This window comes from Bos mutus, chromosome X (assembly GCF_027580195.1).
Source record: "Bos mutus isolate GX-2022 chromosome X, NWIPB_WYAK_1.1, whole genome shotgun sequence".
Taxonomy (NCBI): domain Eukaryota; kingdom Metazoa; phylum Chordata; class Mammalia; order Artiodactyla; family Bovidae; genus Bos; species Bos mutus.
In genome coordinates this window covers 116,300,249-116,326,748 of record NC_091646.1, presented here as the reverse complement: position 1 = coordinate 116,326,748, position 26,500 = coordinate 116,300,249, and the positions used below count along the sequence as shown (strand labels likewise).

The window sequence follows — 26,500 nt, the reverse complement described above, 5'->3', positions numbered from 1 at the left end:
GTTTGCATACTGTTGAAGCCTGGCTTGGAGAATTTTGAGCATTACTTCTCAAGCATGTGAGATGAATGCAATTGTGAAGTAGTTTGAGTATTCTTTGGCACTGCCTTTCTTTGAGATTGGAATGAAAACTGACCATTTCCAGTCCTGTGGCCACTGCTGAGTTTTCCAAATTTGCTGACATATTGAGTGCAGCACTTTCACAGCATCATCTCTTAGGATTTGAAATAGCTCAACTGGAATTCCATCACCTCCACTAGCTTGGTTCATAGTGATACTTCCTAAGGTCCACCTGACTTCAGATTCTAGGATGTCTGGCTCTAGGTGAGTGATCACACCGTTGTGGTTATCTGGGTCATGAAGTTCTTTTTTGTATAGCTCTTCTGTATATTGTTGCCGCCTCTTCTTAATCTCTTCTGCTTCTGTTAGGTCCATACCTTTCCTGTCCTTTATTGAGCCCATCTTTGCATGAAATGTTCCCTTGGTATCTCTAATTTTCTTGAAGAGATCTCTAGTCTTTCCCATTCTATTGTTTTCCTCGATTTCTTTGCACTGATCACTGAGAAAGTCTTTCTTATCTCTCCTTGTGGGACTTCCCTGGCAGTCCAGTGGTTAAGAATCTGCACTTCCATTGCTGGGAGCACAGGGTCAATCCCTGGTCAGGGAACTAAGATCCCACATGCCTTGTGGAGCAGCCAAAATATAAATAAAAATAAAATTATCTCTCCTTGCATTCTTTGGAACTCTGCATTCAAATGGATATATCTTTCCTTTTCTCCTTTGCCTCTCACATCTCTTCTATTCACAGCTATTTGTAAGGCCTCCTGAGACAGCCATTTTGCCCTTTTGCATTTCTTTTCTTTAGGGATGATCTTGATCCCTGACTCCTGTACAATGTTCCAAGCCCCTGTCCATAGTTCTTCAGGCACTCTGTCTATCAGATCTAATCCCTTTAATCTCTTTGTCACTTCCACTGTATAATCATAAGGGATTTGATTTAGGTCATATCTGAATGGTGTAGTGGTTTTCCCTACTTTCTTCAATTTAATTCTGAATTTGGCAATAAGGAGTTCATGGTCTGTGCCACAGTAAGTTCCTGGTCTTTTTTTTGCTGACTGTATCGAACTTTTCCATCTTTGGCTGCAAAGAATATAATCAATCTGATTTTGGTATTGACCATCTGGTGATGTCCATGTGTAGAGTCTTCTCTTGTGTTGTTGGAAGAGGGTGTTTGCTATGACCAGTGCGTTCTCTTGGCAAAACTGTTAGCCTTTGCCCTGCTTCATTCTGTACTCCAAGACCAAATTTGCCTGTTACCCCAGGTATGTCTTGACTTCTTACTTTTGCATTCCAGTCCCCTATAATGAAAAGGACATCTTTTTGGGTGTTAGTTCTAGAAGGTCTTGTAGGTCTTCATAGAACCATTCAACTTCAGCTTCTTCAGCATTGCTGGTTGGAGCATAAACTTGGATTACTGTGATATTGAATGGTTTGCCTTGGATACAAACAGCTTATTACACTTAACAACATCAAAACAAACAACTCACTCAAAAAATGGGCAGAAGACCTCTTCTTCAAAGAGGACTACAGATGACCAATAGGCACATGAAAAGTTGTTCAACATCGCTGGTTATTAGAGAAATGCAAGTCAAAACTACAATGCAATATCACCTCACACCAATCAGAATGGCTGTGATAAAAAAAAATCCACAAACAACAAGTTCTGGAGAGGTTGTGGAGAGAAGGGAACCCTCCTACACTGTTGGTGGGAATGTAAATTGGTTTAGCCACTATGGAGAACAGTATGAAGATTCTTGAAAAAACTGAGAATAGAGCTACCATATGACCCTGCAATCCCACTCCTGGGCATATATTCAGAGAAAAACGTATCTTCTTTATTCATCCATCAGTTGATGGACACTTGGGATACTACCATATCTTGGCAATTTTAAATAAAGCTGCTATGAACATTGGGATGCGTGTGTCTTTTAAAATTAGTTTTTTTGTTTGTTTGTTTAGATATATACCCAGGAGTGGAATTGCTGGGTCCTGTGATAGTTCTGTTTTTAGCTTTTTGAGAAACCTTCATACTGTTCTCACAGTGGCTGCATCAATTTACATTCCCACCAACAGTGTACAAGGGTTCCCTTTCCCTTACATCCTCACCAACATTTGTTATTTGTGTTCTTTTTGATGATAGTCACTCTGACAGGCATTGTAGTTTTTATTTGCATTTACCTGATGCTTAGCAATGTTGAGCATCTTTTCAGGTGCCTGTTGGGTGATATGCTTTTCTATAGAGAAATTAGAAAGATACTTCAGTCTCCTAGCATGGTTGATTCAAATTGACTTATTAATGAGAGGCTAGAAAAGTTTCAGCTCCATAACTCATTACTGGTAATGTCATATAAGTGTTTAAGATTATTATCAAATGTTTAAGATTATCAGAGAAAGCCACTGTCAAGTTTCTTTCCTATAAGGGCTGTAAAATTTCAAAGTTTTTTTGTACCTTGAGTAATCTTAGATACTCATTTATTTGATGATGCCCATTAACCTATTTGCCATGGATGTCTTTGCATTACAGATGTTAAGTTACTTTCATCAATGTTGGTATTTTGTGGGTATGCATAAAATGAGTGACTAAACAGAAATGTCTTTGCTGTTTGTAACTTGGCTATAGATTTCTGCCCTATAAAGTCAAACATTCTGATAACGTCGATTTGCTGATATGTTTGGGTTTAGATCTACCATTTTATTATTGGTTTTTGTTGGTTTCACCTGTTTCATAATCCTTTTTCCCTCCCTTCTTTCCTTCTTTTAAATTAATTAAACATATAAATTATTCTATCCTTCCCCCCACCCCTGGCATGAATTTTTAAATTATACAAACTCAGTGTTCTTTTAAGGGTTACCCTTGTGTTTATAATATGTATCCTTGAATCATTTAAATTTATTATAAATTAGAACTTTCCTGCTTCCCAGACAAGGGTAATAGGACACTTTAACTTCATTCTAATTCCCTCCTGTCTTTTTCTTTGGTGCGGGGGGAAGTCTTGTTATTCTATAGTTCAATTCTCTCCATACTTTAAAACCTAGAAGACATTATGTTTATTTTTATATTTGCTCACATGGTTACCTTTAGACTTATTCACCATTCCTTACTCCATCTCTGTGACATCATCTTAGATTATTTTACTTCTGCCCAAAGAATATCCGTCAGTATTTCACTTCAGTTAAGTTCAGTTGCTCGGTAGTGTCCGACTCTTTGTGACCCCATGAACCGCAGCACACTAGGCTTGCCTGTCCATCACCAACTCCCAGAGTCCACCCAAACCCATGTACGTTGAGCTGGTGATGCCATCCAACAATCTCATCATCTGTCGTCCCCTTCTCTTCCTGCCCTCAATTTTTCCCAGCATCAGGGTCTTTTCAAATGAGTCAGTCCTTTGCATCAGGTGGCCAAAGTATTGGAGTTTCAGCTTCAGCATCAGTCTTTCCAATGAACACTCAGGACTGATCTCCTTTAGGATGGACTGGTTGGATCTCCTTGCAGTCCAAGGGACTCTCAAGAGTCTTCTCCAACACCACAGTGCAAAAGCATCAATTCTTCCATGCTCAGCTTTCTTCACAGTCCAACTCTCACATCCATACATGACCACTGGAAAAACCATAGCCTTGACTAGATGGACCTTTGCTGGCAAAGGAATGTCTCTACTTTTTAATATGCTGTCTAAGTTGGTCATAACTTTCCTTCCAAGGAGCAAGCGTCCTTTAATTTCATGACTGCAATCACCATCTGCAGTGATTTTGGAGCCCCCCAAAATAAAGTCTGACACTGTTTCCACTGTTTCCCCATCTATTTGCCATGAAGTGATGGGACTGGATGCCATGATCTTACTTTTCTGAATGTTGAGCTTTAAGCCAACTTTTCCACTCTCCTCTTTCACTTTCATCAAGAGGCTCTTTAGTTCTTCTTCACTTTCTGCCATAAGAGTGGTGTCATCTGCATATCTGAGGTTATTGATATTTTTCCTGGCAATCTTGATTCCAGCTTGTGCTTCCTCCAGCCCAGCATTTCTCATGATGTACTCTGCATATAAGTTCAATAAGCAGGGTGACAGTATACAGCCTTGACGCACTCTTTTTCCCAATTTGGGACCAGTCTGTTTTTCCATGTCCAATTCTAACTGTTGCTTCCTGACCTGCATACAGGTTTCTCAAGAGGCAGGTCAGGTGGTCTGATATTCCTATCTCTTTCAGAATTTTCCACAGTTTATTGTGATCCACACAGTCAAAGGCTTTGGCATAGTCAATAAAGCAGAAATAGAACACGTGTATACCTGTGGCAGATTCATGTTGGTATATGGCAAAACCAATACAATATTGTAAAGTTTAAAAAAATAAAAATAAAAAATAAAAATGAAAAAATAAAATAAAAAATAAAGCAGAAATAGATGTTTTTCTGGAACTCTCTTGCTGGTTTCATTTGTTTTTATTTAATGTATTGGAAGAGGATATTTTTACTGGGCATAAAATTCTAGGCTGGCCATTCTTATCTTTCCCACTTAGAAGTTGCCATTCATTGTCCTGACTTCCACTGTGAATTCAGATGTCTGTTTCATTCATTTTAGAAATAATTTAAAATTATTCATTTTTTCCTCTCTGACTCATTTTAAGATGTTTCTCTTTATCTCTGGTTTTCAACAGCATTACTATGATGCACTTAGATATGGTTTTCTTTGTATTCTTCCTTCTTGAGATTCATAGCTTTTTTCTTAAATCTGTGACTTGATGATTTCAGTAATATTTGGCAAGTTCTCAGCTATGACAACTTCAAAGATTGTTTCTGCCACATTCTCTCTTTTCTCTCTTTCTGTGTGCTATCTACATATAAATAGAATAACTGCAGGTTTACTTAAAGCTTCTTCATGATTTTTTTCTCCTTTTGGTTGTTTTTGGTTTTACTGAGGCAAACAGTTTCATACTTGGCTCAGGCCTCTGTGATTGGGAACTATTTTAAACACAATTTCATTTCACCTATATATTTTATTACCTTTTCTGTATTTTCCATCCTTTTCCCTCACTGTACTTCAGTCTGGCCATTTTTAGCTCACAAATTCTCTCTTCAACTGTGTCTAATCTGCTTCTGAAGCTTTCATTTAATTCTTAATTTCAGTTACTGTTTATTGCAGTTGTGGAATTTCCATTTTGTTCCATCTCATCACATAATTTCTTGAATTCATCCCAATATATTATAAGGTCCCTCTTTGGTAACTCTAACTTGTGGAACTCTATAGTCTGTCTCTATTATATAGCCTCTGGTTTTTTGACCCTTTTGTTTTCTGGTATACAAGGCAATTTTTGTTTCACTACCTGATTTTGTATATGAAGAAGTGTAGATAATTTGGGGCTGGTATTATCTTCCAGAAAAGATGAGCTTTTGCTTCTTGTGGGCAGGTAGAGGTGGTGGTGTGACTGACCCAATCAAAGATTGAACAGATTGGAGGCTGGGCTTTGATCTTTGTGAGAACTGGTCCATTTCTGATTCACCCCAACTCCTAGGATGTACCTCTTTGGACATCTCAACTATAAACCTGGGGTATTTACCTCAGCTTCTCTTCCTTGGTGGGCCCCGAACTCCATTTATTATTCTCCTTCATCCTGAAACTGCTAGAAGCTCTTTTTAGCTTTTAGTTTCTCTGCTGCTGTTTGAAATTTGGTCAATTGGAAAATGATGCTGAATAACAGCTTCATCTCTTTGCACTTCCTTCTCTCCAGGACTCTGGTCCCTCAAATCTTTACTGTCTTGGTATTTCTCAGATGTTTTCAGAGGGATTTTCTAGTTTTTCATTTCTGGAGAGTTGGTCAGCAACAAGCTAGGTTGCTATTATCAAAAAGGGAAAATCCTCTGCTCCCTCTCTTAAAGACCTAATGCGCTCCCCACCAAGCTGTCCACATTCCAGCTGCTCTAAAGAGGAGTCCAGAACTACCAAGTCAGACCTATGGGATCAGCATTCAGAGCCTCATATTAAATCAGCAACTTAGATTCAGAGAAGTGAGCTCTGGCTAACCTCAAAGTGAGTAAGTCAGGAATCTCAACTGAGGCCCTCAGCAGTGGACACTGCCAAGTATTATAGGAACATCAAAGCCTCTGGGATCTTTCAACTAGGCCAGGTCTCTTAGCCCCAATAAGCAGGAGCTAGAGCCAACACGTAGTTGTGCAATGATTAATAACAGCTGAAATTTCATGGGAAGGACAGCACCAAAGTGTTGCTAAGATACACTTCTTTAAAGTTCTCTTCTTCATTACTTTTTTTTGTATTGTACTCAGACCGATTGGCCAGTGGTGATAGCTAAAAGTTACATAGTAAAGAAATAGGGGGGAAATGTGAAATGCAGCACATAAAGAAATTTATTTCCATTGTGAGAAGAATTTACTGTGGCAATAGATAATACATTCATGTGACTCACTTATTTCTATGCTGTCTACATATAAATAGAATAACTACAGGTCAACTTTAAGTTTTTTGAAGTTTCTTTTTTCTCTTTAGTGGTGTTTGTTTTTATTGTCAGGCTGTTTCATACCAGGGTCAGGCCTCTGTTATGAAAGATACTTTATAAACATAATTTTATAATATGCAATTATTTAAAAACAAAATTACAGTAGTTTCTCTGTCAGGATATATGGGAAATGCTTATTTATTTTAACATAAATGGTGATCAAAACAGATTTTTAAGGATTTCATTTTTATCTTTTCCCTTTTCCCTTTAAATGATTGGAAACATCATAGAAGAACAGAAAAGTCAGAATTTGGCATCTTTTCTTTCCTAGATTGTCAACAGAGGTGAAATTGAAGGTTAAAATGATGGCTTCAGGAATACATACATATACTACAGGATGAAGATAAATGTAGTCAATATTTAGTTTTAAGCATTCTTCACTTATTCTTTAAAAAGTCTGCAAGTCCAAAGTGCTGCAGACAAATACAAGTGACTTGGGGATCCAGAGATGGATGTTCTAGTCTTGGTTCTCAGCTAACCAGCTATGGAAACTAGTGGGCACCAGTTTCCTCTTCTTTAAGTTAAGGAAATGCAACTTTAGGACACCTAAGTTTTATGTTCCGTGTGTGTGTGTGTATGCTCAGTCACTCAGTCATGTCTGACTCTTGCGACCCCATAGACTGTAGCCTGCTAGGCTCCTCTGTCCATGAGATTCTCCAGGCAAGAATACTGGAGTGGGTTGCCATTTCCTTCTCTAGGGGATCTTCCTGACCCAGGAATCCAACCCAGGTCTCCTGCATTGCAGGCAGACTCTTTATATTCCATAGTTATATTTAAAGCAGGTTTGGTGACTCAGATAGTAAAGAATCCACCTGCAATGTGAGAGACCTGGGTTTGATTCCTGTGTTGGGAAGATCCCCTGGAGAAGGGAATGGCTACACACTCGAGTATTCTTGCCTGGAGAATTCCATGGACAGAAGAGCCTGCAGGATATAGTCCATGGGGTCGAAAAGAGTTGGACATGACTGAGCAACTTTCACTATAATCAAACATATTCTCTTACGTCTGTACCATGGTGACAACACTTTGTGTACTGGCCTAGCATCATCTGTTCTGAGTGTTCCATGAAGGGGAGTATACATGTGAGTACCATTCTCTTGTTCTACAAGAGCCTCCCCTGGGTATATCTCACTCCCTCAAGCAAATTTTAAATTCTTAGTGGCCAGGGACTTTTATATCCATAGTGCCAAGGAGAGCCTGAAATACTAAATTAGTATTTTAATGCGCTGATAAATTGACTAAGCATCTTGAGCCATGAGTGTTTAACACTGGAAGACCAGTGGCAGAGGTTAGTGGCCTGTCATCTTCATTATCACAAATTAATAAAGCCTGACAGGCAGTGCTGCGTGTAATGGAAGATGGGCTTTCCTCCGTCTAAAGAAGGAACCAACAGCTCTAATATGGACAGGCAGAGAGAAACAGAAACGTGAGCACTGATCACACATGCAAAGCACACAGGCCAGGGACCAGGAAACTTTCTGTAAAGGGCTGTGTGGTGGATATTTTTGGCTTTGTGGACCATGAGGGCCAGGGCCCTGTTGCAACCACTCACCTCTGCTTTTATGATGCAAAAGCAGCCATCGACATGATGTCAGCAAATGGTCATGGTTGAATTTCAGTACAACCTTATTTATGGACACTGAGATGGGAATTTCGTGTAATTTTCACATCATAAAGTATTCTTTTTCTTTTGATTTTTTTCTCTAACCATTTAAAATGTCAAAACCACTCTTAGCTCGTCTGCCATATGAAATAGGCAGAAAGCCAGGTTTGGCCAGACAACCTTAGTTTTCTGTTCCTGATACAGAGACATATACTTGCTTGCCAAAGTGGTCATTTAGTAGAGAGTTTTCAATTTAAATGGAGTAGGACCTTGGGGAATCCATGACCCTTGTCCAGTTAGCCAGGATAGATTTCCTAGGGGATATCATACAGACAGATCATACAGCTGTGTGATGCTTTACTTTATGAGGCACCATCATGTCAGACACAGTAGCTTTTGGATCATCAAAAGCTTGAGCATCAAGCCAACATCTTTAAGCCATGTGTCTTTTCCAGCAAGTCCTGAGTCCTCTGTGATGCTAAAAGTTATTTAAATAAAGAAAATGAGAGTTTTAAATCCTGGCTTAGTCAGTTCCAGCTCCCATGGGAGGTGGGCATTGGGGCAGAGCCTTCCTTTGGGGAAAGTAAAGATAGAAACATACACTGTGCCTCTCACCACTTCCTCCTAATATTCCACCATCACGCTTGGCACTGCCTCTTCCAAGGTCTTCTCATGATAGCCTCATGTAAGCAAGTCACCTTAAAATTGTTACAAAGGGAAATTGTGCTCGGGGGAATCATTGCCTCAGTACCCCTAGGGATTCTTCTGGGCTTGAAATGGTTAGAAAAATAGGAAATGTTTGCGTCATAAGAGATATCTTGGCAAAAGCCTAATAAGATGGCTTCCAGAGTGGTTTGGGGATAAGTGAACTTTAAAGGAGGATTTGGCTGGGAGCGTGGCAGCAGAGGAGTGGGTTATTTTGAACATCGTGAACCCATTTCGTTATCTGAAAGTAAGACAGTACAGGCCAGACAAATTGGGTGTACAGTTCAAGATTTTAAGTTTTAATTATATATTTGTTCAATAAATAAAATAGGCATAAAATGAACAAGACATAGACCCAACCCTTAGAAAGCTTGTAGTCCTGTGAGCCAGGGTGTATGAGCCTTTTTAATTTCCAGGATGGAGTGAGAGAAAATGTCACTGAGTGTCCAGGGCTTGTGCTTCTCTTCACCTCATCTGTCTGTACCTAGTACAGGACCCTGCAAAAGTAGATGCTTAAGATACGCTTTTGACTATTAAAAGTGCTAGCGCTTGAGGAGTCAGGATGCTTTGCTTCGTTTAGGTGGGATGTGTTCCACTGCAGCTAGCCCTAGGAGGGATCTGTGAAGGCTGGAGCCCTGTCCTCTAGGGACCCCCAGGGCTCCTCGGAGCTAAACAGACATGGTGCCCAGAGAGGCCAGCTGGCATCTGCAAAGTGCTGCCTGCTGGCTAGAGGGGTCATGGGCATCTCAAGGCTATTAGACCCTAATGAAAGATACAAAATTGTATGCTCTGTACAAAAGACAAAGGAAAATTGGAAAGAAATATACCAAAACATCACATGTAAGACTTCTGGATGATTTTCTTCCTTTTTTAAAAAATTCTGACTAAATGTCTACAACGAGCTGTTAATGCTTTTGTATTAAATTTTTAAATGAAAAATGTTCAAATGAGCTAATTGCCTCTCAACCACCTTCCTTGACATTATCTTTGTTGAATCAAAGCAAATTTCCAATTGGTTTTTATGACACCCCCCCCAAATTTCATGGTGACAAACTTCCAAACTCTTTTGCCCGCCCGCCCTCCCTCCCTCCTTCCCTCCCTCCCTTTTCCTTCCTTCCTTTCACTTATTATGTTTTGGAGGTTCACATTTAATAGAGCACTATTTATAGTAAAGTGAAAGTGAAAATCGCTCAGTTGTGTCCAACTCTTTGTGACCCCATGACTATACAGTCCGTGGAATTATCTAGGCCAGAATACTGGAGTGAGTAGCCTTTCCCTTCTCCAGGGGATCATCCCAACCCAGGAATCAAACTGGGGTCTCCTGCGTTGCAGGCAGATTCTTTACCAACGGAGCTCTCAGGGAAGCCCAATTTATAGTAAGGATAACTTCAAAAGTACTGAATTTGGTTGAAGAGATATCTGAATTTGAGCCCTAATTTTTCTAATGATCAGCTGTGTGACATTGGGCAAATTACAGGCCTCAGTTTTCTGATCTGTTAAAAGGGGATAGGGTATTTACTTTTCATAAGACTTGTAATTTTTGTAAGAGTGAAATGAAATAATGTGTTGACTTCTTTATGAAATGTTAGAATTCCGAGTCAAAAAAGTGAGTGTACCATTAGCATGATTGTTGTTCATGTTCATAAGGGAGCTGAGAGGATGTGGTTGAAATTGCAACTGATTGATGTTCTAGTGGACAGTCACTTGAAAAGTGTTGGGAGCTGTACCAGGCACACAGGGCTAATAAGTTTGGGTTCAATAAAAATTAAAAGATTAATCTACAAAGTTGGCCCACCATTTCCCCCTGTATAAAACCTCTCACAAAAGGTAATTTAAATATAGTACTCATATTTTTGTAATTATACACAATGACTCATATGCCATGATGGTATTTTTGAGCTTTAATGATTCTTATTTGAAGAAGAAAAAAAATGATAATGTATTTTATTGAGATAATTTAGAAACTTAGAAATTCTATTTTTATTCTCAATAATTTGAAATATACTTAAAAACTGAAATTGTTTCATTTTTTGTGTATATATTTGATTTGACTGGATCAGAGGAAGAGTTAACATAGTGAATGCTGTTAGTGGTCCCTGGAGGTCACTTACAGATCTGGGCTTCCTGTGTTTCTCTGACAGAGGGTGATCCTGTCCAAGGTAAGATTTGGGGCAGGCCAGAGTATCCCCAAATTAATACTGCAGGACAGTTCTCTACCAAAGATGAACAGGAGTCAAGGGGTAAACACCCCAACCTCCTCACACCTTGGTGGCAAGTTCTGGAATGTACTCACCATAGTCTCTCAGGGGGTCCCCAGCCGGCCTGTGATTCAGTTGCCTTGAGTGATACCCTTCATTGCCTTTCATCCCCTCCCTGTGCCACTTCCCCACCCCTTCCCCATGCTACCAGGGAGCCCCTCCCAAATAAACTACATGAACCCAAATCCTTGTCCCAGGCTCTGTTTAGGGATGAATGACAATTTATACAGACAATTTATGACCCAGAGCCTATTATACCCTCCACAATGGCAACCCACTCCAGTACTCTTGCCTGGAAAATCCCATGGACAGAGGAGCTTGGTAGGCTACATTCCATAGGGTCGCAAAGAGTCAGACACGACTAAGCGACTTCACTTTCACCCTCCACCATAGAGCATGGGTGATTTTTCTTCTGAATTCTCTGTGTATCTTCTATGCCACACAGTAGAGTAAATGCAGGCCATGTCTAAGAATAATTTACAGATGGGACTTATAAACGTTCTTCAAACTTTTTGGCTCATAAATTGCTGAAAAAAGTCTTGCAAGTTATAAATATATGTTCCTCTCTCCATAACATTTTTGAGGAATGGCCTTCGAACAACTTGTGCCAGGATGTTTGCAAACCTACTGAAATTTAACTGGGTTACTGCTTTCCTTTGTCATTTTAAACATACCCACTGGCAACTGTAATGTTTCATCCTGTTTATACCCCTTCCGATGGGCTCCCTTACAGGATTAGCACCTAGCTTTGGAATTAGATCATCCCACTGAAACTCATTTTTGGGCCCAGGTCTATAGTTGCTCAACTCTTTCTGCCAAAACACCATCAGATGTCCAACAGTCACTTGCGTCTCTCTTCCAATTTTATACCTCAGCTTCTACATCCCTCAGAACCCCGCACTTCTGAAACCTTCCCCATGTCCATGGCTCTTTCTGTAGCCTCCTTCCAGCCTTTGGTTTTTAGTCCTTCTCTGATGCCTTTTCACTTCTGCTCCAGTGTCTCGCTAGGATGGCCTCTTTAGGCCCTGAGGACTCTCAATATACGAAGAGTCCAGGCCTCACTCTGGCCTCAGGCCATGGAGAACATCAGGGTGTACATATAAGGGTGAAAATGCAGGCAATTAGGTATAGCAGACTTGAAGAGGCAGAATATGAAATTTGTGTCTGTCTAGAAAGACACTATTTTCCCCATGGCTGTAGCAGGCAGGGAACAGACACCCTGATCCTTTCTTCGGGTTTCTTTCTTATTTCTAGTACCAGTGAAGGGGGGCAAAATTTGCCCCAAAATGTGCCTCATTGGCATAAAAATAATTTTAGACTTTTTTTTTTTAAAGAAATAGCACATATAGGAGAAGCTCTTAAAAACTGCATAGAAGTTACCCTGTTATAGGAGATATTTATATTTATGAGGGAAATCTCCATTCTAAGGTGATCTTTCTCTTGGTACCAGGAAAAAGAGGATGACTCTGAATGTCTAGAAACTTATCAATGTAGAAGGTATGGATTTAAATCTGTATAATGAGCTTGTTCTTATTTACTGTGCTCTGCCTGATAAACTCCTATAACTGGCTCCCCTATCCACATCTTTTTGTCTTTAGGTGGAGATGGTATTTAAGGCAATGGCTTGGGCCTTTTCAGGGAGTTACTCAGTTTTCTTGGGTCTCTCCCATGTTGTCAAGGAGATATGCATGCTTAGTTGCTCAGTCATGTCCAACTCTTTGCAACCTCATGGACAGTAGCCCGCCAGGCTCCTTTGTCCATGGGATTTCCCAGGCAAGAATACTGGAGTGGGTTGCCATTTCCTCCTCCAGGGGATCTTCCCGACCCAGGGATCGAACCCACGTCTCTTGCATCTGCTACATTGGCAGGCAGATTCTTTACCACTGAGGCACCTGGGAAGCCCCCAAAGAAGTATACATGTTGTTAAACTTGTTTGTTTTTGTCTTGTTAAGCTGTCTTTTATTACGGGGGTCTTAGTCAAGAACTTAGAAGGGTAGAGGGAAAATGATTTTTCCTTCCCCACACTTGAAAGCCCACGTTGTGTGGTTAATCTCAGGACCATCATTATAGGAAGCAGTAGGGCCTGGTGGTAGAGGCTTAGGGGACAGGCTGCATGGGCTCCAATCTTGTATCCAATGCTCAGCACTGATAGCCTTGGAAAACTTACTTCATGTCAGTTCTCTCATCTGTAAAAGAGCGATAATGTTAGTACCTGCCACATAGAACTGCTGTGAAGATAAAAAGCAACGTTTTAAACAAAACTCGTAGCATAGTCACCTGATCCATACGAAATCTCTAATAAATTTTAGCTACTATTATTGTTTTTAACAAAATTGATCTAACTGAAAACCAGGTACAAAATGGTCTTGTTCCTCTGTAGTCTGTTATTAGAAAGAAATCCCCACTTGGTAGCTGCAGAGTAAGCCTTTGAAGGAAGTGAAGAGGTAGAAGTCTAACTACTTGCACCCCAGATATCTCTTCCATCTGCTGGAGGAATAAACAAAAATACCTTTATTGGGAAACAGAGCTTTCCTTCCATAATCAGAGGTAGAACTCTACATACAGGGAGGTGATCTCACTGACTTCAGCCCATACTAAAGAGCAAATGACTGATGTACACTCCCTTCCTCAAAGCAGGGCTTGATGTCAGGCAAACAGTGGCCTTCTACAGTGGGTGAACACAGTGGAGGGGAAATTTTGATTCACAGAGAAGTAACTTCAGGATTTTACTCAGCGGTGGTCCTGCGTGGATCCACAATCTGTGTCTTGGTCTCTTGGAAGAAAATGAGAAAAAGAAAAATCGTGATTACACTTTGTCGCATGGATCTTGATCCTCTGTCTTGGTCTGAGTTTAAAGCTCACTTCCTCCAGAGACAAGACAGTCTTCACTGCAGACTTAGGAAATCTTAGCTTATTAAGACCTTAGAAAACCTCCTGAAACCTTAGCTAAAGCTTCTGGAAAGTGTGTTTGGGGACATTGGACCCCACAGTGGAGTTTACTTCTACTCTTATTTTTATTTAAAAATAAGGATGAATTAAAAGTGAATAGCTCACCCTGTCACTGAATTCACATCAGAGGATCCCTTGTCATGTGCAGCTGAGGCAGCAGGGGTGGGTGCCCACTGTGTACAAGTCTCTATAGCAACTTGACTCTTCCCGGCACTTTCCAGATAATGGTGAGGAACTGCAGACTGGCATCTGATTGTGCATGACCTAGTTTTAATTAACCTCCCTAAATGAGCACATAGCTTAAAAATAATACTGCCAAAGCAAAGCAGAGCAAAATAAAATCCAATAGACTGTAGATGATACTAAAACCACAAGTCCAAGAGAACAATATAAACATAACAGAGAAGACGCTTCCTTCATTCCTGGTGGAGACTCGAATTAGATATGACACATTCAATTACATTAAAATTATAATAAAGTCTTTCCGATGACAAAAGGACTATTATTAAAATATATAACACATTATTTTAAGATTGCTACTTTACTCTTAGCTCATCTTTTACAAACTCTATATTTTAATGTAAGTTTTCTCCCCAAGCTGTTTATGAATTCCTGTATAATACCCACCCACATTCCACAATGAACATTTCCTAGATTTTATTCTTGCTCTTTGTAGCATATATGTATGTAAAGTATATAATAATAATATATATCTACCATATATATATATATATTTGTTTGTTTTGTTTTACTTTGCTGAACTCTAGAAAGTAAGGTACAAACATTCTGACCTTTCACTCCTAAGTATGTTTGTATATTTCCTAAGAACAAGGACACTCTTCTATATAACCCCAGTGCTGTTATCATACCCAGTGAAATTAACAATAATTCCTTCAGTTCAGTTCAGTCGCTCAGTCATGTCCGACTGTTTGCAACCCCATGGACAGCAGCACACCAAGCTTCGCTGTCCATCACCAACTCCTGAAGAAGTTTATACGTATGTATTCTATATATTGTGGAAAAACATTACTTGTTATATCTCTTTCACCTCCTTTAAGGTAGAATAGTAGCTCCCCTACATTCTTCTAAAACAATAATATTGACTGTTTTGGTGAATCCAAGCTAGTTATCTACTAGAATGTGCCAGAATTGGATTTGTCTGATTGTTTCTTCATGGTAGATTCAGGTTAAAAATTGGAGGCAAGAACAGTTGTAGGCAATGCCATGTCTTTCCCATTGCATTGTATCAAGAGGCACAAGATCTCATATTGTCCCACTGTTGGTGATGGTAAGTTTGATCAGGGCCACATTATGAATTTCCTGGGCCCTTTGCACTTTTACCTTCATGGGATCCTTTCTCCGTAAAAAGCATAAAAATTTTTATTTTATAGTTGTATTGGCACAAAGATAACCATAATCCAAGATAGATTGTATTAAATTATTTTCTTCTGATTTTAAAAGGAATTAAGATATTCTCTTGAGCCTCTAAAAATATCATGGGCCCCAGACCTATGCCTGTTCCACCTAATGGAGAAGTTCACCCTGGGTTTGACCACTTGATTAGAGGAGTAACCCCCAGACCTCCCCTACATAAAGGTACATTTTCCCTTTGTAATTAAGTAGTAATATGTGGGGAGCTCTTTGAGACTATGTGAGTATCTTGTCCCCCTAAAACCTCTCCCTCAGTGGTTTTATCATTTTTGCCTGAATCAGTCATTACATTCAAGGTTGTAGGAGTTATATCCTATTCAGGGATGAGAATAGTGAAAGTGAAAGTATAGTCGCTCAGTCATGTCCGCCTCTTTGCGACCCCATGGACTGTAGCCCCCCAGGCTCCTCTGTCCATGGAGTTGGCTAGGCAAGAATACTGGAATGGATTGCCGTTTCCTTCTCCAAGGGATCTTCCCAACCCAGGGATGAGAATACTGAGGTTCCGAGAGTCAGTGATTTGTCTGAGATCATAAAACTAGTGGCTAGAATCACCATTAGGAACTAGGTCTCTGCTCCCCAATTCACAGTAGAGCCCTGAGGAAACTGAAGTATATTAAGAACGAGTGAAAAGAAGCACTGGAGTTTTTTGGTCCAGAGAGAAGAAGAGAAAAGGATGACTGTAATCTGTTACATACTTAAAGATAACGGTTGGATGGGCACCAAGGAGCAGCAAGCTCTGCATTTGCAGAGTAATGGCTCAATGGAGGTTAAGACTCCGTTGCTCTGGATTATAGTCATTTTACAAACCAGCTAATAATTGCCTCACATTTCTTCAGAAAAGTTCTTGGTGTTATTCTCAGGAGAAAATAAAGCCAAGGTTTAATAGTCTTGTCAAATCTTATTAGGTATTAGGATTCTAATTTAAATGCCGACACTGTGTCAGTTACCCTAGAGACCTTTTAGTTCATTTTGTTTTCTCTTCACCTCAGCCCTCTCCAGGTAGCGTGCATTAGGATTGTAATGGAGGTTTTAAAATATTGTCGTTCAACAATTCCTACAGATCTCGGTAGGTAATTATGAATACATAAGGGCTGAACTGCTGGATCCTTAAACATAAACAAACTGCCCGTGTTTGAATAAAAGACATACACTTCTGTGGGCAAAAGTTTCCAACCGTGGGTGTGGGAGCCCACTACTTCCACTTGCCAAGAACCCCTTTGACACAATAATCTGGCACAGAGGACATTTTTGACCTTTCCAGTGTTTGCATAAGAAAAATGAAGCACAGATGTTTTCAGAAGTGGGAAGCACTTTCAGCCCCCTCTTATCAGAGGAGTGAATCGGTCAGTCTGTGGAAGAATGATTCTTACTAGGTGTGTGAAAGTGAATCTGTTGTCACTTATTTATGTGAAGTTGAAAATAAAAGACACATCTGCGAGTCACCTATCATTAATCTTAATTGATTAGCAAGTCATTGCTGAGCCTCTACTTTGAAATAAGTGGTATGCACAAGAGGGGACCTGGGGCATTTTCAATGATACAGAAGACAAGAAGAGGAGAAGATATAAACTTTTGACCTCAGAAACTTATGAAAAAATTATGTAGAAAAGACATGCCCATGGAAAGCTAGAAGCAATTGAAGGTAATGCAGAGGAAGCATAAAATGAGAAGAGTAAAATCGGACAAGTTAGAAGGAAAGGGAATCATCGATGTCTCGATTGGTCAGCAAAAGCTGTAAGATGGTACTTGTAAGCTGGAATTTGAAAAGATCGCCTTAAGATGAATGGAGCCTCTGGGATGGAGCATGAAGAAAGGAGGAGGCAAGAAAGTAATGGTGGATTTAGGAACTGGTCTGTGTCTTGAGAACAATCGAAAGTTGACAGCTCATTCTTTCAGAGGACAGCAAGCAGGGGATAATTTATGCAAAATGACCCTGGAAATAAAATCTGATGATAGCTTTAAATGACCAGCATGTCTAATTGTTCTAGATAAGGCTCTTTTGTTGATAGCGAATGGTGGCCACTTAAACCAACTCAAGTGAAAAGGGAACAGAAGAATTGTAAGATTATAACAGGACACCTCTTGTACATTCAAAAGTAGTTCATGGGCCAGGAGCCAAGGACCCTCTGTAGGACTCAGGGCCACATCATCTCAGCTTCTTCTTTTATGTCCCCCATTCTCCTTCTCTCACTACCTACTTTGGTTATTCATCTTGCCCTGATTGCTTCCTTGACACCATAACCTTTTATTTGTAGCATCTATGATTGACTGATTACATCCTCTCAATTTTTCAGTTTAAATGCTTAAGACAAAGAGAGGCTCTCTGGTAGCTGGCCAGACAGTTTATTGGCTGGTTTACAATATTGAGTATCCACCCTAGTTCAGCCGGCCATCACTCCTAAACAAGAACCACCCCTTGGGGATCTCCCTTCACTGGGAGCTCCAGGCAGAGCAGTCTAAACCAGAAGATATAGACTGATATGTTCCATGCTCTACAGAACCATTAGACTTCCAAGGAACATTTGGTATGTTACATACACAGTTGTGAAATGGCTGATCTGTTTATCTCTAGGAAGAATTTACCCAGAGCATTCTTCTGAAAAAGCTGTAGTATCCTGAACAGACTTGGTTTAAATTGAATATTGACCTCACCACTTCTGAAACCATCTGCATTTCATTCAGTTTGTCACTGTAGAGTAGGGATAATAGCACCTACCTGTTAAAACGTAAGTGAGATCACGTAGATGCTATTCTCTGCCTGGCATAAGTCAAGAGCTTAGTGAATGGGATTTCCTTAATTTCTTTGAAATTTTATTAATATTCCATAACAAAATTGTTTGCAATGCATTTTTACTTATTTTTAAATTATACAAATGATATATGAATATTTTAAAGCAAACCCTAGATAGATATTATATTATTTCATTGGTAAATATTTTAGGGTGTGTTTTTAATAAAGTATTTTTTAAAACAGAATCACAATACCACTATTAAACCCATTACATTAAAAATAATTCCTTGATATCACCAGTACTAAATCTGTATTTTATTTTCTTCAGTAGTCTCAAAAATGTCTTCTTACGGTTGTTTGATTTGGATCAGAATCCAAAAGAAGGGATTTCCCTGGTTGTCCAGTAGTTAGGACTTCTTGTTCTCGCTGCCAGGGGCCTGAGTTCGATCCCTGGTCAGGGAACTAAGATCCTGCATGCTGCACAGCATGGCCGAAAAATAAACTAAATTTTAAATCACGCAAAAGGGGTCTACACATTGCGCTACTGATATCAGTCAGTCTGTAACCGTTCTCACTGCTTTTTTATGCCTTATATTTGTTGAAAAAAATGGGGTCATTATTCCTGTAGAATTTTCTGTTTCAGGATTTGACTGACTGCATTATCTAGCTGGTTCTTCTATCCCCACATTTCTTGAAAACTGGTACATAGATCCAGAGGCTAATTTAGTTTTAGATTCAAATTATTTTTCTGACAAAGCAATCAAAGAAATGTTTTATACTATCTTACATGTTTTAAAAGTTGTGAATTTGAAATAGTAGCTCAATATCTCATGGCATTTTGCACTTAGGAATACAAGATTCCCAAGAGGGAAGGAGGGAAGCCACTCCCTCTGGCTTCCGCTTCATGCATGAGGGGATCACCTTCCCTTGGAGAGTTAATGGTACTTGTGACTGCCCATTTATCTCTAATTGATTTACCTAAGATATCTTTAATTATATACATCTTTGGCTGAGGATGTTCACATATCTTTCATTAAAAATATCGATTCCTTTCCTTCATTTTAAATTAGAAATTAAAATGTTTGAAATTATTAGTGACTAGAGAAAGCACCACAGGACTTTTGAAATGTTTGTTTTTTAAATTGTTTTAAGTGCACAAATGCAAATTATGGATGGAAAATCACACGCAGGTATACTGAAGCAGGACAATAGTGTTGTTCTGGAGTGTTGGGGATATCTGATAAATAGTCTCCTCTTCTTCCCTACCTGAAGTGGGAACAGAGAACTAGATATAAAAATGAGACAGATGATGATAAAAAATAATTGCTTCTCCATCTGATAAAGCTGTTTGGAGACTGTGACCTAGGTCCACAGCAATAATGGACTTGCAGACACCAACCGCCTGTATCAGAGGCGCCATTTTCCTAGTTAGGGGCACGTAGATAAGCACAGGCCAGGTTCCTTTTCTCAAACTCACACCCACTTCCCTGGAGGGAGGCAGAAAGTGAGGGAGCGGTCAGGATGCAGCCAAGAATGGCAACTCAGTGGAAGTTTAGCCAACTTGGAAACAAGTGGAGATAACTGTACCTCTCTCACTGAAGGCCATGATACAAAAGAATATCAGAGGCCGAACCTGGTGTCAACACAGCATTTTTAGCATTGAACACTCACACTTAGATGGTTCCAACTCATGTCAACTTCTACACTATAGCAGCTCATGTGCAGTGGAACAAATGTTTGTACAGTATGTGCAGATCTTGATAGATACCAAGATAGATAAAGACCCAGTCTTTGCCCACCAGAAGTTCATCTTTTAGTGGGTTCTCAGACAAGTGGGCCCAAAATAGGTGTGTGGCCCACTGTGGTAGGTGTTGTATGGGTAGCTGGCAACCTCCAGATGTCAGCTCCTTCCAGGTCCACTTCAGCTTTCAAGCTATGGTCATGCTCTTCTTGGGCACTTCCTGCCCAGAGACAGAACCAGGTAGCAATTGAGATCACCCTCTTTTTGGGTGGCCCCAGCCAGTAACCAAGCAAGGTGGTGCTACAAGGGCTTGGCCATTTCCACTGAGATAGGACTCCCCCACTGGGCAATCTTTGCTTCTGAGCTTCCCATTGGGCTGGTGCAGGGTCACCAGCTGTCACAGTTACTGGGACTGAGAAATTTCCTGGGATGTAGGACTTCCAGTGCTAAAACTGGGAAATGCCCAGGGAAACTTGGATGGTTGGTCACTTTGGCTGGTGTATACCTTATCAGGTCTGCCTCAGGGTCTGACAGCTCCCTCTGCCCAGTCCTGCCTCCTCCCCTTTCCCCATACGTGTTCATCAACAATAAACTCTTTGTCCTCCTGACTTCATCTCAGTGTCTGCTTCCCAGAGCTCTACCTGCATACTGCAAGAGAGGATGAGGCTGAAAGAGAGTAGGAGGGCAGGGGAACAATTAGTTTGATAATTACAGCGATGCATCTGTGTATAACTTTTTCAGCGAACTATGTGTTCTTCAACCTTTGAGAAAGAAAAGAGGTGTCTGTAAATACTCAGTGACTAAAGTTTCCTAAACTGCATTTAAATACTCAAAATGAAAGCTTTGCCCAAAAAACAAAAAGCAACCAACCGTCTTGTTCCAGTGTCCTTTGTTAAACAAGCTCTGTTATTCATTTCTGTGATTTAAGAAAATAAAAGAAGCTTCAGCTTTTCTGAGAAGTATTCTTAAAATCAAGAGAGAATGGGGAGAGGGGGACATCCTTCAGAGCCAGGCTAGGATGAGGTGAGCAACGAGCTTGGTGGGCAGCATTTAAGGAGGTGCTCACTATGAGTTCAGAGTTGGCCTTTGGATGACCTTTCTTAAAGTATCGCACCTTAGGGGCCTCCCTGGCCTTGCCCTAGTCCAGATCCTGGCTTCCAGTTGGTAATAGTATTAAGCAACTTCCCTCTTTTCTGCCCCAGGTACAAAGCCATCGTGCGGCCAATGGATATCCAGGCCTCCCATGCCCTGCTGAAAATCTGCCTCAAAGCTGCACTGATCTGGATTGTCTCCATGCTGCTGGCCATCCCAGAGGCCGTGTTTTCTGACCTACATCCCTTCCATGAGGAAAGCACCAACCGGACCTTCATTAGCTGTGCCCCGTACCCACACTCTAATGAGCTGCACCCCAAAATCCACTCCATGGCTTCCTTCCTGGTCTTCTACATCATCCCACTGTCGATCATCTCTGTTTACTACTATTTCATCGCCAGAAATCTGATCCAGAGTGCCTACAATCTCCCCGTGGAAGGGAATATACATGTCAAGAAGCAGGTGGGTGCTTAGGAGTAATTCATTTCCTCCTTGGGGATTCGATCCCTTGCTTATGTGTAGGACTCCATTGACAAGTTCCATATTTAGGTGGTCCTGCTGCCTGATTCTACAGTAGAAGAGGTGAGTGATCTGTGGCCAGATGGTAAACAGAGGCTCCTAGCTGCAGAAGACTCAGCATTCAGATGTCCCTTAGAATCTTGTTCTTTTACTTAAGGCTAGGTTTAGTGAGGTGCTGAGAACCTGAAAGCTTTGGAGTATGGGTTTGTTTCTGAGAAAAATCTGAAAAACATGTTGCTGCTGCTAAGTCGCTTTAGTCGTGTCCGACTCTGTGCGACCCCATAGACGGCAGCCCACCAGGCTCCCCCGTCCCTGGGATTCTCCAGGCAAGAATGCTGGAGTGGGTTGCCATTTCCTTCTCCAATGCATGAAAGTGAAAAGTGAAAGTGAAGTCGCTCAGTCATGTCCGACTCTGTGCAACCCCATGGACTGCAGCCCACCAGGCTCCTCCGTCCATGGGATTTTCCAGGCAAGAGTACTGGAGTGGGGTGCCATTGCCTTCTCCAAAAAAAAAAAAAAAAAAGCATGTTAGTGTTTTTTAAAAGATAAAATGTAGTGTCTCAGAGGATGTGCCTGCTTTAAACTCCAGTCGCATTCTTTGGGTAGGAAGAGGGTCACCATATGTGATAAGGCAGAAAGGGCTGGAAAATGAGGGTGGTTGAAGAAAAAAGAAGTAGTTTGATTAAGATGGGTTCACATTGATTTGAGTTCAAATCCAGGCTTCCTGACCTACTCATTTACCCTCTCTGAGTTTCTTACCCATGATGAGGGTAATAACCCTTATATTAGAAGGCTGTTGGAGGATGACAAGAGGAGCATATATACCCCCAGGTGGTCCAGAATGCAGGATGCCCTCCATCTGTGTTAGCCTCTCTTCCCCAGTCCCCCCATCACCCCCATGATCTCATCCTGAGGTATAAATGGTAGAAACCACGGACTCTGGCTTTCTCCTCTGTGGCAATTTTGGCCTTCTAGTCCAAATGTAGATCGAGTGGTATTTATGATGGAAAGACAGAAAGACTCTCCCCTCATTTAAAATGTGTAGCCGACTTAGTTGGAGGCTTCACCTCTAAAATTCTCTTTTTTTTTTCCACTCAATTATGGGGGGAAAGCAGCAGTCCTCAGTGAAACTCTCTCCCTGCTTGAAGGAGCTCTCAGTGGAGAACATTCATTGTATCCCAAATTCTTGAAGGAGAATGATGTTTCCTCTTGCCGTAGCAAAGTGAGTTGGGAACAGAAGGAGAAGCTCAGCCCGCTTTTGTTTGAGACTCTTCCTATATTATATAGGTTAGAAATAACTTGAGATTAAAAAAAAAAAAAAGTAATAGGCAGTTATCTTAGTTTGGCCAGTGGGGAAGAACAAAGCTTGGTCCTTTTTTAAGCATCAGAGGAAAGAAGAAATTATTAACTGTGGAGCCAAGGAAGACATGAAGTCATATGGCTGATAACTGCACCAATGCCCTCCTGAGGAAAAAGAGGGCACTTACTAGAATTTCATTGTGCAGTCCACTCAAGTGTGTAATCAACTTTGTTTAAAGAGCTGCTCTCACTGTACTCTGCTCATTCATTTCTGCTTCCTGGCATTTGCCTTTTTGTGTTTCTGACTGTTTTCTTTTTCTGTTTCTATTGCTTTTCTCTCCTCTGTTTCTCTTCTCTTCTCTCTCCTATGGAACTCATTTTCTGGGCCTTGTGAGCTCGTCCATTTCCCTAATGCATTTTCCCCTTCTTTTTCCCTGCCCACATCTTTGGCTCTGCATCCCCCACCCTGTCCCTTGGTCCCTCTGTCTCTCTGCGTGTGACTCTGTCCTCAGATCGAATCCAGGAAGCGCCTGGCCAAGACAGTGCTGGTGTTCGTGGGCCTCTTTGCCTTCTGCTGGCTCCCCAACCATATCATCTACCTGTATCGCTCCTACCACTACTCCGAGGTGGACACCTCCATGCTCCACTTCATCACCAGCATCTGCGCCCGCCTTCTGGCCTTCACCAACTCCTGCGTGAACCCTTTTGCCCTCTACCTGCTGAGCAAGAGTTTCAGGAAGCAGTTCAACACCCAGCTCCTCTGCTGCCGGCCTGGCCTGATGAGCCGGTCTCACAGTGCCGGCAGAAGTACCAGCTGCATGACCTCCTTCAAGAGCACCAACCCCTCCGCCGCCACCTTCAGCCTCATCAATGGAAACATCTGTCACGAGGGGTATGTCTAGACTCATCTTTGACCCTGCCCCCCTGGTTTTGCTTTGTGGCTGGTGAGGAGCCCTTGTTTTGCTGGTTGTCTCTGTACCCTCCGAAGACCCTTTGGCAGGCTTGTGAGTGATCTAGGTGGGTAGAGGAGAGGCCCAAATGGGTCACTTGGAAGGCCTATCACGGCTTGCATTTTCCATTTCAACTTGTGGACGCTGCTTCGAAGGTAGAACAAACTTTCCCTTTTTAAGAAAAGGGAACAAATAGGAAATCTTTATTTTAAGCATTAAACCCAGATATACAGATGTGCTCAACTAAGTCAGAGAAACTGCCTGAACAACCAGATTTATATAGCAGAGAAGTTGCACACTGACTGCTTTCTGAAAAACTGCCCCTTGCCATTTCTTTAAGCAGAAGCTAGTGCTTTATGAATGTGATTTGAGTCATTTTTCAGGAATATTTATAATCACAAACCAAGGCACTTATTTTTACACTTGTAATGGGAAAAGCCAACCCTCGGAGAGTCCCATGTATAAAGGACAGTCCCCAAATTGATAACACTGGAAGCCAATTTCAAACAAATCCCTGAGTTTCGATTGTTTTTAAAAGACATAGCTGAGGATATAGGAAAAACACTCACCACATCATTTTAAGGCAAAAACACAACCAAACACACTGACACATATATCAAATCCACATGTGCCTGTGGAGTGACAGCTCTGACTCAGTGCAGGTCCTTTTTGCTATTACCCAGTTATAATCATCTGTGGTGCCATTACCATATTAGAGAAATCCTTTGGCTGGGGGGTGGGTGGGATTGATTATGTTATTTATTCATCAAAATTTATAAAGATGCATAATAAGTATTTATTTTAGGCATATAGGTTTTCAGCCAACTGTATTGACGTCTATTTGGCTGTCCTTGTCTGCTACGCTGAAGAATGTGAGACGAAAAGGATCATATTGGAGTGGAAATAGAAACATGTTTACATTTAATGTCTGCTTTAGGTAAAGTCTGTGGCAGGAAATGAATTCAATGTCAGTAATGTATGTTTCAGTCTCAGTATGTGTGAGAAAGTTGTAGGGGTCTCAGGTTTAAGAACTGACTGAAAGACAGATATATATACATTAAGTTTCTACTTATGAAGTATATTTATAAAACAGCCCATGTACAGGAAAATACTGGATTTAAATCTCCTTTGTTTTCCAACTGAGTAAAAGGATTTGACTCTCTTACTTTAGAAACCCTGAATCAAGTTTTTCTTTACTCAAGGATAGGCCAATTCTGCTAGGTTGCAAATGTGTTAACCCACTTTCAGATGAATCCAAATTCTGCAAATGTGCCCTCATGTGTAGCCCTCACACACTAAGACAGTTTTAGTTCCGTTTCTCTATCCAGGTGAGATAGAAGAGCCAGCTCTCTTTTCCACATGGCGTATTTCATAAGATTTTTGTTTCAGCTTAGGAGCTGGGACCAAGACTGTTGTCAAGATCTGTACCTATAATTGTGTTAGCTGGAATGAACCTCTGCACTTCTGTTTGCCACATGCACTTATATAGTGTACACACCTGCTTTCCTGGCACTCCATATTACATGGGGCCATTTGAAAAGAAGACAGGTAGTGTAGCTGAAAGAACCAAGATTTTTAGCCTGATGTCCCAGCTCTGTCTCTAGTCATATATGTGTGTGTGTGTATATATAGATATGAGTATCATTTTTTAAAATCTCTAGAATGAGAAGACAGTTCCACCTATTGCTAAGATCCTCTGAGCCCCATCATCTCTAGGTCTGTCTCTAAAGCATGTATGTAACCACCTGCCCGCATTTGTCCCGCCTCTGCCACCTTTGCAACAATTCCTCTTGAGAAATCCAATCCTACGCCATTCTACACGCATGTTCACATTAGTGGAGTGGAAGAAGATAGAGAATTCCATCGCTTGGAATAATTTGTATGAATGATGTCCCATTAGCTTGCTGTATTTTGTAATTAGAGCTGAAAGAGACAGTAGAAAACACATTACTCGATCTCCTCATTGTGCAAAGAGTACTCTTCCTGTTCACAGTTCTTCACCCTCCACGCACCTGTTATCTTGAACTGCTGCTCACAGTTTTACCCTTAGCTTTCTTCAAAACTCTTGAGTCTAAGTGACTCCATACCTAGTTAGTTGCTAAAGTGTCTGTTTTCCTAGCATGACTTGTTCAAGCATCTCTGATCTACCTGCTTCCAAAGATGTTTTGGGAGTAGGACTTATCTTAATGCCTCCAGTTAACATCATAGGCATAGACTTTGGCTTCCTTTCTAGCTTCTGAATAAATAGAAGATTGATATCTAGCTCTAGCTATGTGTTCTTAGGCAAATCTTATCACCTCTTTGAGACTCTTGAATGAAAAGGTTGGAGGAGGTCTTTGCCAGACAGTGACCTATAGGACTGGTCACATTATTTTGTGAATCAACTGATTGGCCCCAGCCTTCTCAGTGGAATGAACTTAGCCAGGCCCTTCTCTAGAGAAGTCAAATTTTTATTTTACCTCCAGAACCTAAAATCACAGTGTGAGACACCCAAGCCCCCATGCGGTATCACGTCTGTGTTAGGGTTTAGCATGGCAGGGGCTGGAGCTAAGACATTTCACACCTGGCTTCCAAAGATAATCACGTTTAGCACTATGTCTTTGGTGAGGAGGGAAAAAAATCAATTTTGGCTGTGGAAAACCATCTGTGTTTATTCAATTGACA

General features: G+C 40.9%; 1 protein-coding gene across 1 annotated transcript in view; it reads left to right on the top strand.

Moving 5' to 3' along the window:
• GRPR (gastrin releasing peptide receptor) overlaps window positions 1-23,902 on the top strand; it is a 37,199-nt gene extending 13,297 nt beyond the window's left edge. The window contains exons 2-3 of the mRNA XM_005888711.2: window positions 21,179-21,530; window positions 23,399-23,902. Of these exons, the coding sequence (XP_005888773.1) occupies window positions 21,179-21,530; window positions 23,399-23,788 (742 nt within the window). The 3' untranslated portion in view covers window positions 23,789-23,902. The remainder of the gene's footprint in view (window positions 1-21,178; window positions 21,531-23,398) is intronic.
• The last annotated feature ends 2,598 nt before the right edge of the window (window positions 23,903-26,500 follow it).